At 39.9% G+C, this 18,427-nt stretch overlaps 1 protein-coding gene across 3 annotated transcripts in view; it reads left to right on the top strand.

Moving 5' to 3' along the window:
- Nucleotides 1–18,427, top strand: part of adamts10 (ADAM metallopeptidase with thrombospondin type 1 motif, 10) — a 56,086-nt gene that overhangs the window by 8,722 nt on the left and 28,937 nt on the right. For 2 of the 3 annotated variants that reach the window (XM_022201537.2, XM_051947543.1), the window contains exons 3-10: nucleotides 6,683–6,822; nucleotides 6,947–7,156; nucleotides 10,080–10,248; nucleotides 10,706–10,908; nucleotides 12,131–12,214; nucleotides 15,124–15,269; nucleotides 16,291–16,334; nucleotides 16,927–17,032. In XM_022201537.2, the coding sequence (XP_022057229.1) occupies nucleotides 6,683–6,822; nucleotides 6,947–7,156; nucleotides 10,080–10,248; nucleotides 10,706–10,908; nucleotides 12,131–12,214; nucleotides 15,124–15,269; nucleotides 16,291–16,334; nucleotides 16,927–17,032 (1,102 nt within the window). Of the gene's footprint in view, nucleotides 1–6,682; nucleotides 6,823–6,946; nucleotides 7,157–10,079; nucleotides 10,249–10,705; nucleotides 10,909–12,130; nucleotides 12,215–15,123; nucleotides 15,270–16,290; nucleotides 16,335–16,926; nucleotides 17,033–18,427 lie in introns of those variants that run through there. The other variant, XM_051947544.1, reaches the window with a different exon arrangement.

Raw genomic sequence — 18,427 nt, 5'->3', positions numbered from 1 at the left:
TGTCATGATATGTCAGGAGTTTAAATATTTAAAAGATCACAATGTGTTGCATTGTTACTGTAATTGTTTTCATCTATAATTCGCATGCACAGTGCTTGGATTAAAAAGTTGGCTGAAATGAGCTGTAGAAAAGGTTTGAGGTCTGACCTGGCTGTGTGACCGGCTGAGGCACGCTCCAGGTCTGGACTCTCTGAACTTGAACTCTGCTTCCACAAATCATGTTGCCGTGCCACAGCCACGTGCCCGCCCCACTGACCACACAGTCTCTCTGTCTGTCTCTTCACACCGAGGCTGGAATGACTAAAATCCCCCTAAAGGAAAAGACATAAATTCGCCGAGTGTCCGAGTCTCATCACTCAGAACAAGGCTGTGATTGTCTATTTGCTAAACTTAACCTCTGACCAATCACAGCCATCTGTCTCTAATAGTCTGCCACACTACTTCCTCTAAATAACCCACCTCTAAAACCCTGACATGGCCTATTCCCTCAGGGACTTTGTTTTCCACAGGTACGGGAACCTTTAATAGCCAGTATTTTTCATTAGCATGAATTAGAGGACTTTGTGGGATGTGAAAGGATGATAAACCCACAGTCGATTATCAGCCAACTCTGCAATTCCTCTCAGCACTAAGGAGCACTTCAGCATTTTTTAGCCCATTGTTTAGATTTTCTGGCCGGCAGCTTTAGTCTTGGTTCACTCTCACTGCTCTCATCGACATAAGTACCAACAATGGCAGACATCTGTTCTTAAAAAAGGAAAAGAAAAAGCTTTCAATAATCCACTCTTTTTTTTTTTTTTTTTTAAATATTATTATTTTTGGCCTTTTCTAGGCTTTATTTGACAGGAGAGATAGAGATAGACAGAAAATGGGGAGTAGAGTTGGGGGAAGACATGCAGCAAAGGGCCACAAGTGGGAATCGGACCCGGGCCACTGCATCGGAGACCAGCCCCTATACAGGGTTCACCTGCTTAACCTGTTGAGCTATACAGGCGCCCCCAACTCTACACACTTTACTCAGGATCAAGAGACAGACAGAGCAAGTTAGCAACTAACTACTAAATATTATGTAGTGTTGTGTTCAGCAGCTAAATTGCAGGGTATTCCCACAGGACCTGGTAGAGACCAAAAGCAGAGCTAAAAGGAGAAATAACATTCAGTAGGTGGACAGAGATACAGCGCCAAATGGAAACTAATGTGTTATGTCTGCTTGATGTCTATGTTGTTGTCTCGTCACACTCACATCTGTACGATGTAATAAATGGTACGCTTTCAGGTTGTTGTCCAAAGCATCTGTTAATGCAGCATTAACTAGAAATCACCATAGTGACCATATACTTGATGGTAGTCCAGGTCTTCGCTTATATCTTAACATACATGATAACCTATTAGATCCAACCTCCGAGATACCTTGCTAGGAAGATAGAAATATATGCTGTTTGCTGGTTTTACTCGGTGTCCAGCTTTTCGCAGTATATTTAGTTAGTCTCTGTGTTTGTTTGAAAAGACAAACAGCACAAATATGCAGGCAAGCTTTAGGCCTCTTGAGCACTTTCTATATTTCTCTTTTCTTGTTGTGCTTTTAAAAAACACGCAAAGTAAGCTAGTGTAATGAGCTAAAGTATTAAAGTCAGTTCTGTTTAACTATATAGAATATCCTCGTTCATCATAGAATATGCAAGTTAATCAGTCACTTTTCTCACTTGTGATGCACAGAAAAAATGCAACAATGCAGTCTTTTCTTGCATTTGAAATGAGAATCACCATTGATAAATTCCATCAGTGTTCATTGATTCGCCACCAGAAGAATATGGACACTCAAATATTATGCCAAAAAAATAATATTACTGCATCTTATTCCAGAAACAGTATGTGGCTAGCAGCCTCCACTTCTCCGTAAAGGCTTTGTGCAAGATTTCGGAATCTGGCTGCAGGGATTTGATCTCATTCAGCCACAGGAGCATTAGTGGAGTCAGGCAATGATGTTGGACGATACGACCTGGCTTGCAGTCGACTTTCCAGTTCGTCCAAAAGGGGTTGAATAGGGTTGAGGTCAGGGTTGCAGTCAAATTCTTCACACCAAACTCACAAAGTCATCTGGCATTGTCACGTTAGCAAACAAAAAAAGGTCTACCACAAATTATTGCAGCAAAACTGGAACAACAGGATTGTCTAAAATAGTGTGCTGGAGTAGTGAGAGTTTTGTTATTTGAATTTCACGACGTGATCTTCATCTTCTCAGCTGCACAGCAGTTAGCCACGGTCTGGGGACTTCTAAGTTGTTTAGTCAGGCTCTGCAATTTTCAAACGTGCAAGAATAATGGGGACAAATTTATTTCATTAAGTTTATCGAAATGACAGCCATCCAAAAGATTCATCTAGCCCACCAGTTCATTACCTGGAATTTCTTATGTGGAATAAATGGATTAAACCATGAAAACAGCCCCACCAGACAGAAAGGACGCAAAGAACTCAAATGGGTTGTCCACATACTTTTGGCTATATGTGTGTATTTATCACTTCCCTATGTGGGCCACCCACTTGGCATACATAAGAAAGACAGGAGAGGCACAAAAAGGCACATAAACATAGCATATAAAACATATAAAAATAAATAATTACAGGTTTCTCCTGATCCCGTAGTATTTGCTTCAAAAGAGTCAGAGCAGCAGTGTTTGGCCTGAGGTGCTGTGGAGGTGTGTCTGGCATGGAGGGAGGGCCGCTTTCCATCCAGAGTACTTCCTTCCACTATTTTCATTTGGCGATAACAGAACCAGGGGTGTATTTATCAGCACAGACTCTTCAGTATGTGACCCTGCTGGTCAGGGTGTTTTCTCCGGTTAAATTTAGCAAGCACGTTTCCACTGCCATTTTACTTATTGTTTTGATGTCTGATTAACAGTTTCAAATTCTGAAGCAGTTTTGGCTTCTACTGCGCAGTTGCTATTGCCTCAGTTTGCTGCCTGTTAAGATTAAACATCTGATATATTCTAGTTTATACTGTCAGATTTTACTAGAAAGGACAGAGCAGGAGTAATTTGTCGTTCTTTTTATGTTACCTGTGATGCATTAGTGCATCAGATTTATCAGGTGGGCCCAGGTAGAAGAAATTATTTACACAAATAGTAACAGTTTTGATTGAAAGCAGCTGTAAAAGAAACATTTCTTCTCTGTCTTTAAATGTCTTGAAACTGGATGACTCCAAAAAAATCTGATGTTTAAACATAAAATATTTAATGTGAAAAAACAAGAGAAGTTATTGTCATTGTTTTCAACCATGCATGTAACTTTCTTGTGTTCTGGCAAACAGAATCCATGCAGATGTGATTAACAAGCTGTTTTACATGCTGTGTTTAGATGGCTTAATTCTGCAAACAACAGCCATATAACACTGCTGCTAAGAACTAACATCTGGTGTGTATCTGTTCTTATGGGGAAACAACATAAGCCATCAGACAAACAAGATTGCTAACAGTTTAAACCACTTTTGGATCTCACTGCTTCCAGCTGAAGGTGTTAATTAAGGTTGTTTTGAGTTTGTAACATCCAAATTTGACATGTTAAATAGTGGAGTCACAGTTTTTTGTTGTTTACATTTTTTAAATCAAGACAAGATGTTATAGCTACATGTGTTGTATTTGCTGTGTGGTATGAACAGACAGTATAAAGTCTGTACGACCAAAAGTGACCGGTTGGAAGAAGAGGCTTGTAAGAACACTTCCGCTTAAATCTTTACTTCAAGCTGCTGACTAATTAGTTTTGCTGGTTCTCATTACAGCTTATTCTGTGTGAGGTCTCATTAATCTCTCCCACGGAGGTGACTTATATCTGCTTTATTAACACCCTCCCTTCAGTCTCTCTCCAGGAGCTTTTCCTGTGCTTCAAAGGTAATGCTAATACCACCTGCCTGATTGTGGGAGCAGGATGGATGTGTTGTGGAAAACAGCTCAGTGCACATACGAAGGTAACGCTTTGAGGAAGTTTGATGAATGGAGCTCATGGGGTTTGGTACCCTCCGTGTCCATTATAGGAGTTCATTTGAAGTAGTCATTAACAGGATTTCTTGGCTTTGTAGGCTTTTTGCTGCTACTACTATTGTACAGTTGTTGCTACTGTTCTGTGAACAACTGCTCTACCCAGATTGAATTGCCCCCATGGGACAAATAAAGTTAATTCTTCAATTTGAGTTCGTAAAGAGATATTTCTCTTTCATAGTGCTAGTTCAGAGGTTGTGCCATAGCAGGGAGATATTTTTGTCCAAATCCAAAAAATAATAATGGATTACTAATAACTGATTATTCATTCAGAATACATATTGGATGTGATGTGCAGATGACTTTAAACATCACAAATATGGTTTGCTCTTCTTCTCTGCTACATGTGATTATACAGTTAAATTAGTAGCCTGTCTTTCAAATGTAGATGTCAGTTTGAGAGATTCCGACAAAGGGTTAACAACGAATACAATATTTAAAAACCTGGCCTTAAAACTTTGTTTTTAACTGAGCAGAAGAAGTAAAATTTTATTGTTAACTGAATAAATTTTTTGGAGTGTTTCTTGCCTTTACATTACAGGAGCTTTGGAGTAAAAAACAAATCAATACTCAGGCTATATACAGATTTGTTTTTTTACATCCATGGATTATTCCTTTAGGTTGCTCAGGTTTTGTCATGGTGCTTCTAGGTTGCAACTGATTTGGCTGATATTGAACCTAATTTCTCTTAGTTCTGCTAATAAACCACCCACTAGGTCTTATCTGATTGTCTTGTATTATGCAATACATCACTACACTAATTATTTCTTAATGTAAGGGCCAGATAAGATGGCCTTCCACCTGTGTTTTCCACTCAAAGTGTAATGATAACCTGAAAAACTTTGACAAAAACATTGCTGCACTACCATGCTGAAAAAGCTTAGCACAGTAATAACAGTATTTGGAAAAACTATGCAGATGTTCTTGAATGCACTTAAGACACTTCCCCTGATGTTCTTGGATGAAATCAGCCTACAGAGACCAAAACACTATATGTTTGTACAATCAAAAAACAGATATCTAATAAGACATTATCAGCACCAAGTTCCGAATAAACTGCTAAGAGGTCAGCTGAGCACTGTTGAACATATGGCTAGCTAATTGCTAAAGCTAGAGTATTTCTTATTGAGTGTTCTTGTGTTGGAATACGACAAAACTAGGCAGTAAAAGACTACAGGTTGGAATTTTATGTAGTAGGTGACAACACAAAAGAAACACAACTTCAAATGAACGTTTCTTTGTGTGTAGGCAAATGTGCTGTTGTTAGCTAGTCTTAGTTGAGTGTTTGCTTGGTTTCAGATGAAGCATCTGTTGCTAGTAGCGACTCTTGCTGGCACAGTTTCAAAGTTACCTCCATTAAATTGCTAAGAAAATATTGACAGGCATCTTTTTACTACTCAAGTGATAGCCTTCTTGAACCATTATCTGTAGGTACTTCAAGCTAAATTCAAATTTTACATTGGTAACTGGATCAGAACAGGATTTTAAACAAACAAAAAATGGGCTATGAGACAAAAGGAGTTTAGATGCTATGGTGGTAACAGTATAATTAATGATTTTGGAGAGAAAAATGGCTAAAGGGCAACTAAAGGGAGAAGGGGTGGTGGTGGTTTTAGAGGTGTGGTGATGAGGAAAGGTGGAAACGGAACGGAAATGGCACTTTCTAAGATGACATGTCTGACAGACAAATAACAGCCTGAAAAAGGGTCAAAACAGTGACTTTGTTCAAAATCTAATTTAAAGTGTTAAATCTTTTTCTAGTTAGAAACTGCAGTCATTAAATGGTCTGTGCTTTTCCCAATACTGTTTTCATAGTTTCACAATTACTTCCAGTAAAAACTTTACACCTTCTCAAACCCTTACTGGAAGTGTGTTTTGGCAACATGAAGATGTAAGGAGATTAAACATGAAATTAAATTGCAGACAAATGCTGAATCAATCACCATTTTTCAATGGAAAGTGAGATTCTGTCCATTAAAGTTCTCACGACTGAACGATAAGCTTGTTTTTCCACCAGCCTTCCGATGTTAAAAATACATATATAACCATATGAGGTCCGTGTGAAGACAATGTTTCTAATTGTGCTTGCTGTTTATTTAAGTCACAGTTATCTGCTGCCTACAGAGAGATTTTTCCTGGTACAGAGCTTTCCAAGTCTGTACCAGGGAACTCTGATCTCTGGGTATTTATTCTGTGTGGGAAGGGGCTGCTTCTCCAGCAACCGAGACCAAAGGTTTGATGAAAACTGGACTCATTCGCCGGTGACCTTTCCCTGTTAGTTAGCTGACATTGGCTGTTTGGAGCTGTGTGTGTTTGGACAATAAATCTCCACCAGGGCCCCGGCACAGACTGGGACAGACAGGAAGTATACAGTTTCACGGTAACCATGGCAACATCCCTTTGGCCTCACGAAGGAGGGGTTACTGGGATTGGAGGGGCCTTGTCAGCAATGGGCCAAGTCTGCAAGTCTGTCTTTGCCAACTGGGTTAGTCTCTCAATAAAAATGCCTATAGCATATTTCAAAATAAGCAACTCCCAAATCCTCAACCGCTTTTAATTACAGTCAATTAGATTAAGCAGAATTTTGGCTTTATTCAGTCAAACTCTGATACTGATTTAGCACTTTCTTTATGTTTCTCTCTCTCTAGCTGCTTTCCTGTCCAGTCTGGGCCAGTATGAGATTGCCATCCCAGTCCGTGTAGGACCTAATGGCAAGATGCTGGACACAGAAAAAACTCAACACCACCAAAGAAGAAGACGCAGCACTGAAGACAAGCTGCCTGACTCTGTATTATGCTTTTGAAATAATTTAACTCACTCTTTTGTCCTTTTACTCACACATCTTTTAACAAATTGAAAATATTGATCTATATATTATGTGCTTATATACTTCATTTTTGCTGTTCTTTTAGCTCTTCTACCAGCTGTCCACGTCACAGAACAACTTCCTGCTAAACCTGACGCTACAGGGAGGCCTGTTGTCCCGGCAGTTCAGGGTAGAGTACTGGAAGAGGGGTCGATTAGCCTGGAGTCACCCTTACTCTCCCCATTGCCACTACGTAGGACATCTCCAAGACCAACCGCACTCCAGCAAAGTTGCCCTAAGCAACTGTAACGGCCTGGTAAGACTGAAAGTTCCCAGCTTAATCCACAGCTAATACACTGAGTGAGGTCAGCACCAGCAGCAGCGTTGGCTCAGCAAATAAGGGATCAGAAACGCTTGATTCCAACATCAAAGCATAAAATTTTAACAGACCTTGAATCCTCGTGTCAGCTTTAATCTTTTGTCAAGCTCACTGGTGTGGTCTTTTGGTCTGGTCCTTTTAAACCTTATCTCAAAGGAGGGATTCTTTGTAAAGGAGTCATTTTACCTCATATTCTGTAGATTTTGTAGTGTAGCAGATGATGTTGTGAAAAATATCAGTGATGCTACTGTAGATTTCTAAGTCTGCAAAAGCCTTTAACAGTTGTTTTGGGGTTACATTAATCGTGAATGAATCCAGTATTATCCCCATTTCCCTTTTAGTTTTTATGCCATATTTAAATCATATGAGATAATAGTCAAGGTGGAAAAAAGTGTCAGGATTACATCAAATGTCAACAGGAGTATTTTGATGGGGAGTCAGTTGTGTAAAGGATAAAAATAATACTGAATCTATTAAATGTGTTAAGTTGAATGCTGTCATCGGCTGTCATTAGCCGTCCGAGTTTGTTTGTGCCAACTCTGATTAATAGGTGTTACAAAAGGAATTCATTTTCCCCGTCAATGTTTTGGATGTTGATGTGAACCCTGTTTACATGTCAGAAACTGGAAATGACGGACGATAACACTGCACACTTGATTGTCTTTCACTCGGCTGTACACACGGAAAGTGTTGAAAGAGGTTTTATGAAGAAATCTGCCTGCTTTCTCACCTCCAAGCACCTGGTGAATCACCACATAAAGTGGCCTTCAGAGAGCTATAAAAATACTTAGAAATAGGGGTGTCCTGACTAAAATATCCTTAACACTTGTTTCCCTGGTTCAACTTCCACACAACCTGACTCTTGCTGCATGTCATTTCCTTGCTCTCTATCTCACATTTCCTGTGGCCACTGCACCATCTGAATAAAGGCACAATGCCAAAAAAATAATCTTTACAAGAAAATTGTTAGAAGTTGCCCGTCTAATTCTGACAGGTTTTTGTTGTGTTGTGGATGTTGTCAGACAGTCTTAGAAGCATTTTGTTTGAAGTTTGAGAACTATAGCCTCTACCTATTACTTACAGTGCATCAGGTTCTATCATGCTGTCTTTGGGCTGTTAAAAGGCGATCTGGAAATATAGGATATTGTTAAGTCAAATCTCTGCTTTCCAAAGTAGACATGTTTAGCCCTTAGAAAAGCATCAGTTCCATTTCATTTACCTTTCTCATGAAGTCATCACAGCTCATCACAACAGAGACCTGGCATCTGTTTGTTGCTGCTTCAGAGTTAGTTCTCATCTGAAGCGCTTGGCTGGATATTCTGAATTGTGATGCATCATTTTGTTGGCTGAAAGCTTTTTTGCTGTATTCATAGCACCGTGTATCTGTGTATCCTCTCACTACAAACAGCAGACCCCACAATAACAGTTGTATACACAGCTGAGGATTAGATGTGTTCACAAAGCGTTAATAAGCCGCACACGTAATTACTGTTAGTCAGACCAGCATGAGCACATTCACCGCGAGCGGGCTGTGTGTCCAGAGGAGCATCACTAACTTTATTATGGGATTAAAAGCACTTTGAAAGCTGCCGCGGCGAGTCCAGGGGAGACACTCGCTCCGACTGGGGCCAACACATCTGAGCAGAATCAAAGGAAGTGTTAGTGTATCGCTCTCTGTCTCACTCTCTCATTTCTCTCGCTCTCATTCACTCTTTCATGCTCTCACGTGTGTTTGTTCTATGGGGTCCTGATCCTCTTCTCAGATGGTTCAGTTCCCCACAGAGGACCCTGTGAGAGGAGACAGTGTCTATAAAGCAACAGTCTGAACACAGATAGATAGATAGAGAGATAGATAGATAGATAGATATTTTATTGACCCCAAGGGAAATTCAAGTATCTATCATCAAACCAGGTCTAACACGTATAAATATGAGGGTCACTAAACGACTGTTGAATACTCTGACATGAACATAGACTTTCACTTGCACTGAATAGTAATGTCATGGGACATATTATTGTCCATGTGTGTTTGTGTTTGCGCAAAAATAAGATTCATTTATCATTTCAGGGATCTTTTAGCTGATGTAATTAATCAAGTTTGTTCTTGATTCAGGAAATATTAGTTGAGCAAAAGAAACTCCACTACTTACTAGACTGTAAGAAATATTTGACCTCGTGTTGCAATGGATGGATGGAGTTTTCTGTATTTCTGTGATCATGTAATAGGTGTCTTATATTGTGTGTTGTGTTATTCTTCTAAGTTTGTAAGTGATGTTATTTCATGAGCAGTACAAAAACTCACAGCTAGTAACAGCTGCACAACATGGTCATTACAAAGTCAAGCTATTCAGCCAAATGTTTGAATTCTAATAATAATCAAAAAGTTTCCAAATATGTCAACTCTACTTGACTAAATTTTGGGGAAATGGGGATGAAAATGTGTAGAATATTTTATACAATAGCATCATGCTGTGTTTAAAAACAAGAAATGCTGAGTGTGAAGATTTGTGTAGATGTAAACAATCTTAAAGCTACTTTTATTAAAGTGAATTAAAGAAAACTGGATGGTAAGGGGTTATGCAACTTCGATGATATCACATTATTACAGGTGTAAGTTATTGTCACTTATAAAAGTATATATTGAACCTAGACAAATGAAAATCAGCTCCAGGCTTTTCCTTAATGGATTCCTTTGTGTGTGTTAACTTTGTGATTGTGTTTAGTAATGGTCTTTTGGCAGTAAATGTAACTGGGATAATAAGTACAGATTTGGTTAATCTTTGCACTGTTTGTGATATTTGTGTCATGATGGCAATTGTTATTCTATTCTATTCTGTTCTTCAAATCTGTCTCTCTGCAGCAGGGGGTGATTGTTGCAGGGGGAGAGGAGTACCTGATTGAACCCCTTGTCTCACCAGATAACCAAACCGGGACGGAGAAGGGGGAGAGAGCAGAGGGGCGCCCCCATGTGGTTTACAAGCGGTCGTCACTTCGTCATCAGTACAAAGGCCAATCCTGTGGAGTCATTGGTGAGAGGAGAGATACGCTATCCTTTTAGTGGCAGCAGTAAGGTCCAGACTGGAGCAGTAAACAGCTCCAGGCTGATTTGCAAACCAGCCAGCAACAGAAGATTGTGGTTGTGTTTGAGTTCCCAGTTGTGATTGGGCGTGACCGTGTCTGTAGTTACAGGGCGTTGCTGAAAAAGCACAAGTATGTTCAGAAAACCATCTTTTGACAAATAAAAGTTAAAAAAAGAGCTATTTTGTAATGCTGTGCCTTAATTCTGCTCTACCGTCATGTGCAGTGTTTTCAGACATCATTCTGGTTGTTCGTTCACGTGTTTTTAGCTAATTATCATTAATCAAAGCCAAATTAAAACTTTCAGTGAGTTATTTGATTGATTTTGTCTTTAATGGGTAACTGGCTAAACTGGCTGCTGAGCTTTCATGGCACTCTTCTACATGCTTTCAATGTGATTTACCTCAGATGAGAAGCCAATGAAAGGTGCGTCTTGGTGGCAGCGGACTCTGAAGACACCTCCTCATCATGTGGGTCGTGGACAGCTGCCTCTGAAGCGCTCAGTCAGCCGGGAGCGCTACGTGGAAACACTGGTGGTAGCTGACAAGATGATGGTGGGTTACCATGGTCGCAGGGACATCGAGCAGTACATCCTGGCTGTCATGAATATTGTAAGTGTCACAACACAAAAGATACTCGCACAAAGCATTAAACAGTCACTTTCCAAGAGTTTTTCTTAATGAATACAAGAGGGAAATTCTTTCTTCTGTCTTCATGCCAAGTTTCACACGCTAACAGAATCAGACTGAAAAGATGTGGTCAGCATGTTTTGTTTTTATATAGTGCAGCTATTCTAAGATTTCAGCAGCAATCCATCAGCCAATGGTGGTTTGGTTACTTGGCATTGTACAAAACAAAGAAACAGCTTGGAGTGAACATTTTACGACATTAAAGAAGAGCTGGAAGGAACAGAAATGTCTTCTGTGACACAAATAAGTTTTCGTGCTTCTCCGCAGCCAAGGATTACTCAGAAATAAACTTGTTAATACATTTAAGTGCCAAAGCAACACAATAAATTGAAACAAACAAGATGCAGGCCTATTTAGTTGCATGAATAATGTTTATAGAAAGAAACAAAATACAATTGTGTAGACTTTGCCCTGTTGCTCCTCAGGGAGACCACATGTTTTAGTCAGGCAAGCTTGAGCTGTATGTCATAGTCTGCAGTATTTCTGTCAATGGAGATCTCTTCGCACACAGTTAATCACTTTAAAACCATACACACACGTGTTAGGAATGTATCTAATGAAGGGTTGGTCAGCAGACAAAGCAGGTTGCATCCGGACTGTTACAAAATCACACAAACTAATAGTGTCTTCTCAGTGGTTTGAAGCGAAATGGAGCAAATTACACCAGACAGCAGTAATGACAAGTGTCTGAGCGCAGCTTTAGGGCTAAGAGTGGTTTCAGCTCTGGTCTTTTTTATTGCTGTTGGTTCTTTAAACTCTGGTACACTCAGACTTGTCTTGTTTGTGGAGTGTTTGATTATAGCTTAAAGCCTGTCTAGGTAGGTGCCCAACACAAGAAAGCCCTTACCACTAAACAGTTAGCCATCGCTGCACAATTATAGCCTGACTTCCTTGAATTGATGATTGGAAGGCCAATGCTTAGATTGCTGTTATGCACAGACATCACATACACACATATCACAATGTGCTGTGACTTGGTCTTTTATTAGTTTTATAGAACTCTGATTTTCTAGGTTTTGCCATTTTTCAGTTTTTTCCCCACATGTTTCTATCCCCTCGTGTTGTCTAAGCTCGACTGTAATGTGCTCAACTGGTGTATCAGCCGTTTTTAAGACTGGTCTTTTCTTGTTTCCCTGGAGGTCAGGTTGCCAAACTGTTCCAGGATTCTAGCCTGGGGAATGCAGTCAACATTGTGGTGACACGGCTCATCCTGCTCATGGAAGACCAGGTAAATCAACTTTGTCAGCGACTGTAATAAGCTTTACAGCCATCCTCCGCTCTCTCTGTGTCTTTCTGTCCAGACTCCATCAAACACTTCCGTGACCAGCGTCTGTGAGCTTGTTATTTGTGTCAAATTATTGGCTTAAGTGTATTTTTCCTCGCCGCTCCCGGTGGACTCTTGAGTGTGTAAGTGGGTCCTGTGAATGGCAGCTGTAATGACAGGAATGAGAGGATGTAAGGAAGCAAGGAAGAGAGAGATGATTGAGGAAAGGCGGAAAAGTCGAGAAATGAGGGGAGTTTTGTACCTGTCTGACAGAGCTGCTTTGTGAATGTCCTGCTGGTTTCTGCGGCAAACAGTGACCTCTCTGAACATTGCTATGACGCACGTCCAGGGTGTAGTAAATCTCAAAGATAGATTTAGACGTTGATGTGTTTTACATGAGCGTCTAAATCTGCTTCACAAGGGGGGATGCAGAAACCTAAATGTGTTTAAAGTACTAGAGAACATCGTCAGACTCTATATTTACAAGAGGTCTGGTCTTGTCACTGACCAGTATATTGTAGCCACATTAGTAGTGTGCCATAAAATGCTGGAACACATTCATGTTTTCTTCAGTAAAAAAACATGACTCTTCATCTAGGAGCATAGGTCAAAAGGTCAAACGTTTAATTTGCCCAATAATTTGATTTAACACTACATATATGCACAACATTAGTGATAGTATGGTAGCATGCTATAAGGCAGGGGTGTCAAACATGCGGCCCCTGGGCCAAAACCGGCCCTCCAGAGATTCCAATCTGGCCCATGGGCTGACTTTGTAAAGCGTAAAGTTTACAGAGAAGACATTACCTGCAGATTGTACATTTGTAAAACTATAAATTTAAAATAATTTCTAAATCATGACAAGTTGTTTTGATCATACAGTAAAATACAAGATTGCTCATTGTTCTTTTGTCGCTTTGTGTCTCATTTTTATAACATTTTGCCTTGTTTTTGTTGTTTCCTGTCTGACTTTTGTCATTCATCTCATGTTTTTTCATTTTGTTTCTGTTTTTTTTGTCATTTTGTGTTTCCTTTTTGTCTCGCTTGTGTTTTTTGTCTTATTTTTGTCATTTTGTGTTTTGTTTTATTCATTGTTTTGTGTATCGTTTTTGACATTTTTGTGGTTTTTTTTGTCTCGTTTGTGTTGTTTGTATTTTTGGCGTTTTGTTCCTCGCTTTTGGCATTTTTTACCTTGTTTCTGTCATTTGTGTAAAATTTATCCGTTTGTGTCATTTGTCCATTTTTTTGTCGCTTTATAACTTTCTTTTGCCAATTTTTTGTCTATTTTTTGTTTTGTTTTGTGTCGTTTGTCTAATTTTTTTTTCATTTTGGGTCTCATTTTGGTAATATTTTTGTCTTGTTTTTGTTGGGGGTTTTTTTGTCTTTTTTTGTCTGACTTTTGTGGTTTTGAACATAAAGTAAAATACTACATCATTTCTGTTCCAGATGCCTGTGGCTAAATGTGTTCTTACTGTATAGACACTTTGTGATCTGTAAGTTGTAATGCGTAAATGATAAACTGAGGCATAATTTTGTTGAAACTGAACTTATTTTTCTAAAGAAATTTTGGGTTGTTCATAATGTTTTGTAAAAAGACAATTCCTTAAATCTGAACATTTTCAGAATGTACTTTTTTGCACTAAAACAAAGGGAAAAATTTGGAATTGTCATTATTTATAGATTATTATGCTGTGATTTTACTGGTACGGCCCACTTGAGATCAAATTGGGCAAAATGTGGCTCCTGAACTAAAATGATTTTGACACTCCTGCTATATAGGAAGGAGAACATGGGGGACATTGTAACTGTTTTTCATGTTGAGTATTTAGCACAAACCACCGCCTTGCCCAAGGGCAGTCTCACAGAGCATATCTGGACACTCTTGTTATATGATGTAAGTGAGTGACTGGAGGTCAGAAAGGACACAGAGTGAGAAGCCACACCTGACCACAAGGCAGGAGTTCAGCTCATAAAAAGTGCATGACCTTACCGGCATAGCTCAGGAGATGACTGAGCCATCTGACTACCTAGTAAATGACCTTATTAGTCTGCCATTAACAGCATGTGGTGAGACGGTGTGGCCTTCTTGCGCTCTGACAGATGAATCATACTGAATTACAGGGGCATTACAGTGTGGCTTTGAGGTTTCCTCTATAGCTGTCTTATTAGGGAACATTTTTGATTCATACTGTATATACTGCCTCAAAATTAGTCCCGTAATTTACTGCTCGGATGTGTTCGTTATCTGACAAAGTAAAGAAGCAAATGTTAGAATCATTAGCGGTGGGCAGTATTAATGTTGTTATTCTTACTCTATGGACCGTTGAGGTTGAGGTCGGGACAGGATTGAGAGGAGTCTCTTTGAGTGGTTCTGTTGCTGGTTTCCAGATCTGAAAAAGGCAGGCTGCCCCTGGAAAGAAAAATGAGGCCAGCGGTGGGCCCAGAAACGAGGAACTGTGGGATGAGACAATTACTAGTTATGTCACCACATGCATTCCTGGGTTACGAGTTCTTGCCAGCTGTGGCCAGCGCACTCTCTCCTCTCCTTCTCTCTGCACCCTCATAATACTACAAAGGTGCAGAGATACATAGTTTTCACAGGGCGGAAAGACTAACATATTATGGTGGAAAAGAAGCCTGAATCACTGCAATACAGGAAGACTGAGAATGGGTTATCATAGCATTGTTTGGCCCTCATGTGATTGTTGGAACATCCTCTTTGCTGATTTTGGAAGAGCCTTATTTTATTAAATGAAGTGTCTTTGTAAATTCATGAAATTGATTTGTTTTGCCTTTGAAGACTGAAATACCTCATTTTTTTCCCCAAAAAATTTGCTTTTGAGTCTGTTTTCCCTCTCTTGTCTCTCCACCAGCCAACACTAGAGATCAACCACCATGCAGGGAAGTCTTTGGACAGCTTCTGTAAGTGGCAGAAAACCATCCAGCACCGGAGCAGCTACGGGAACGCCATACCAGACAATGGCATTGCTCACCATGACACCGCTGTGCTAATCACCAGGTCAGACATACAAAAAGAAAAGCCTGTCTTACAGGGATGAGCGATTAGAACGGCAACGCTGTTCTGTAGCTTTCTTCATACACAGATAAGGGTGATTTAGAGCAAACTGCACACAGTCAGCTGAGCCAAAAACAAAACTCCTACTGCAGCTTTTTGTTCCTATCAGGGTTAAAGCAGTGTTTCCTCCGAGCTGAATTCGTACATTCCCAGCCCGTCTGCTCACAGGCTGTCATTATGCCAAGTCCAGGAGATTTGGGCTGTATCTTGTCCTGTCTGGGGTGACAGTAGCGGGGGCCTCTCTGCACGGCTCAGCACCTGGACAGAAAATGTGAAAGCTACATATGAGATAGGAGCAAGAGACAATGACAGATGTATTTTTTTTTTAAAACGCAGCCCAAATTGAATGAAGAGAAAGTGAGCAGAAATCAAAGCAGACTGATGCTTTCTCTTAGGTGTCCCTTCATTTCTCCAACTGCACTCTGTTACAGATTCTGCTGGAAGCAAACGAAGTCAAAAGTAGTGGATGCATATTAAACAGACAAAACACTGATGCTATTGACTGAGGAATGTGCAACAGCGAACAACATAAGCATGGTTTGGTCAGAGTCATCTGCATGCAATGGAGCCAGGCAGAGCGGCTACAAATACTTTCCTATTCTTTCTACCAGAATGTGCTATAAACTCACGCTGCAGGAGGGTTAGCTGTCAGATAGAGGAGGCATCGAAACAGATAAATGTCTTAACTTTTTTTTTAAAGATGTGGGTTTAGTGGTGGCGTTGGGAGAACAATTTGGTTTTAGCAGATGGTGGAAGTTGTCTGGACAGATGACGCTGGATTCAATCTGTAGTTTGGTGTGGGGTTGTGTGTGTGTTTGTGTGTGTGCAAGTTCATATCAAGTGTGTTTGTTCGTGTCTGTACCCATAATAAGTTCTGATTAAACACTAAATATTGATGTTTCTGTTTGAGTTTGAATGTGTTATCGGACATCAACATTTTTGTTTATTCCCCTCCCATCTACAGGTACGACATCTGCATCCAAAAAAACAAGCCCTGTGAAACCCTAGGTAACGTTCATCCACACGCACACATAAACAAATGCACAATTGCACTTCTATACTTGTTGTTTCCTCTCCGACGTGATACACAATCCCGCTGAATAATCACAACTACATGCTTAGACCTAACACTTACCCTAAACAGGCTCTAAAATTTACTGTATCCTGAACTCTAAAACCAGTCATATTTCTTAAAGAGCCCTTAGAAGGTCCAGTCCAAAGAGAGGAGCCACTAAAACGTCCCTGCTTTCCAAAAATTGCCGTTTTTCAAGACCCAAAACGCATACTGATCCTTACAGAGTTGACATACAAGAGCACACACACTCTTTCATGCACAAGTATGATACAGATTATGTGTGACTGTATTTGCAAGAAAGTACATTGTTTATCAATAACAATGTAACATAAATCTGGCTGAAACCAGAGCAAGCAAGATACTAAGCTGCTGCTTCACTTGCTGCTAGACTGTCAGTACTTTTGGAGTACTGATTCTGATCATATCTCAGTCTCTCAGACTCTGAGATTCAGTCAGTGTGTCTTATACAATGTAATGTTTTTTATATTTATATGCTGTATTTGTGTGTGTTTGTGTTTGTTACAGGTCTGGCTCCAGTAGGAGGGATGTGTGAGCCAGAGAGGAGCTGCAGCATCAACGAGGACATCGGACTTGGAACAGCTTTTACCATCGCCCATGAGATTGGACATACGTGAGTAGCAGACTCAGTTTTAATTTCCTGGACCTTCAGACATCTACAGATTTTGTAGATGTTGTAAAAAAAAAAGCTTTTTAGTTAATGATGTCACATTCTTTTTTCGTAAATATTTTATTTTATTTCTCTCGCTCAATAAAATCCTGTTAAATGCTACCAAATTCCAGTTACTTTGTCAAAATCAGAGTACCACATGACAGTGTCAGGTATCACAACAGAAGAATTACACTCAAAACCTCACCTTTAGTCATTTCTATTTAGCCATGCCGTTGACTAGCCAACTGAATGAGTGCATCCACTGGGACCATCTAATGAGTAAGATATGAAAATACATCCAGTGGAGATAGTTGCTTTTTCAGAACACCTGGATCCCCCACATGTCTGCTGTCTCAAAGAAAAATTTGTCTTGTTTTCTACATTTTAAAACCCTAAGGACAGGGTTTAACTCCACAGTGTTGCATGTGGAGATCATGCGCATTGAAGTATGAGAGTATTAGAAGCTCCTAGCTCTGTGTTGCCAAGCATCTGTCCTGCTGAAAAAACAGAAACCCTGATTCATGGTCCTTTTTTAGCTGAGACTGAAACATAATATATCTGGGATACCTGAGGTGTCTCGAACCTTTTGCTGGGGTCTGGTACAAGTAATTGTTCCATCCACAGAGAGATTGTTCTTAGATCACATCTCCCCATTTCCAGAGAAAGTTTATGCAGCATGAGTCATTTTACAGCTGGGACTGAGAATGTGTTAATAGTTGTTTATTTTCTTAAAGAGACAGTGGAATTAGTTACATGTGGGGCTGCTGCAGCACCTGGACATGTTTCTGTTTTTATTATATCGCTACCCCGGATGACACTGAAACTTTGTTAATCCATTTGTCTGATATAGGTGGTCTAAATCATTTAGACACCAGGAATTCTGTCAGCCTACATGCATAACTTTGCTTGGATTCACATTGAATTAAGAGATGTTCTAGTAATGCCCTATGCTCAATAATTCTGTATCCCATTGACTTGTGTATGCAAACATCACTGAGAAGTATCAGGACAGATGGTGGATTCATGACGGTACTACCTTCCTAATGGTTTGCACAGGTAGTTTAAAGCTCTCAGACTTCAAGACTGTGCTGTCAATATGACTAGGCAGTGTGTGTTAATTATTGTGTGAACATACAATCTGCTTCCTGACTCGAACACAATCAGCACTTGTTTTTAATTGTCATAGAAATTGTTTTGGCATCACAGTGTTGTATTAAATCAAATGCAGGCCTGTTCGTGATGAAGAGTACCCACATGAAAAGACACGACATAAATTATTCTGCTGGGGGATGAAAAGCTTTCAGGACATTCTGTGTCAGGCTCAGACACAGCTACTGTGAGTTATCACTGTCTGCA

This window comes from Acanthochromis polyacanthus, chromosome 4 (assembly GCF_021347895.1).
Source record: "Acanthochromis polyacanthus isolate Apoly-LR-REF ecotype Palm Island chromosome 4, KAUST_Apoly_ChrSc, whole genome shotgun sequence".
NCBI classification, from domain to species: domain Eukaryota; kingdom Metazoa; phylum Chordata; class Actinopteri; family Pomacentridae; genus Acanthochromis; species Acanthochromis polyacanthus.
The sequence above is the reverse complement of the archived record's forward strand: the minus strand, read 5'-3'. Positions and strand labels throughout refer to the sequence as shown.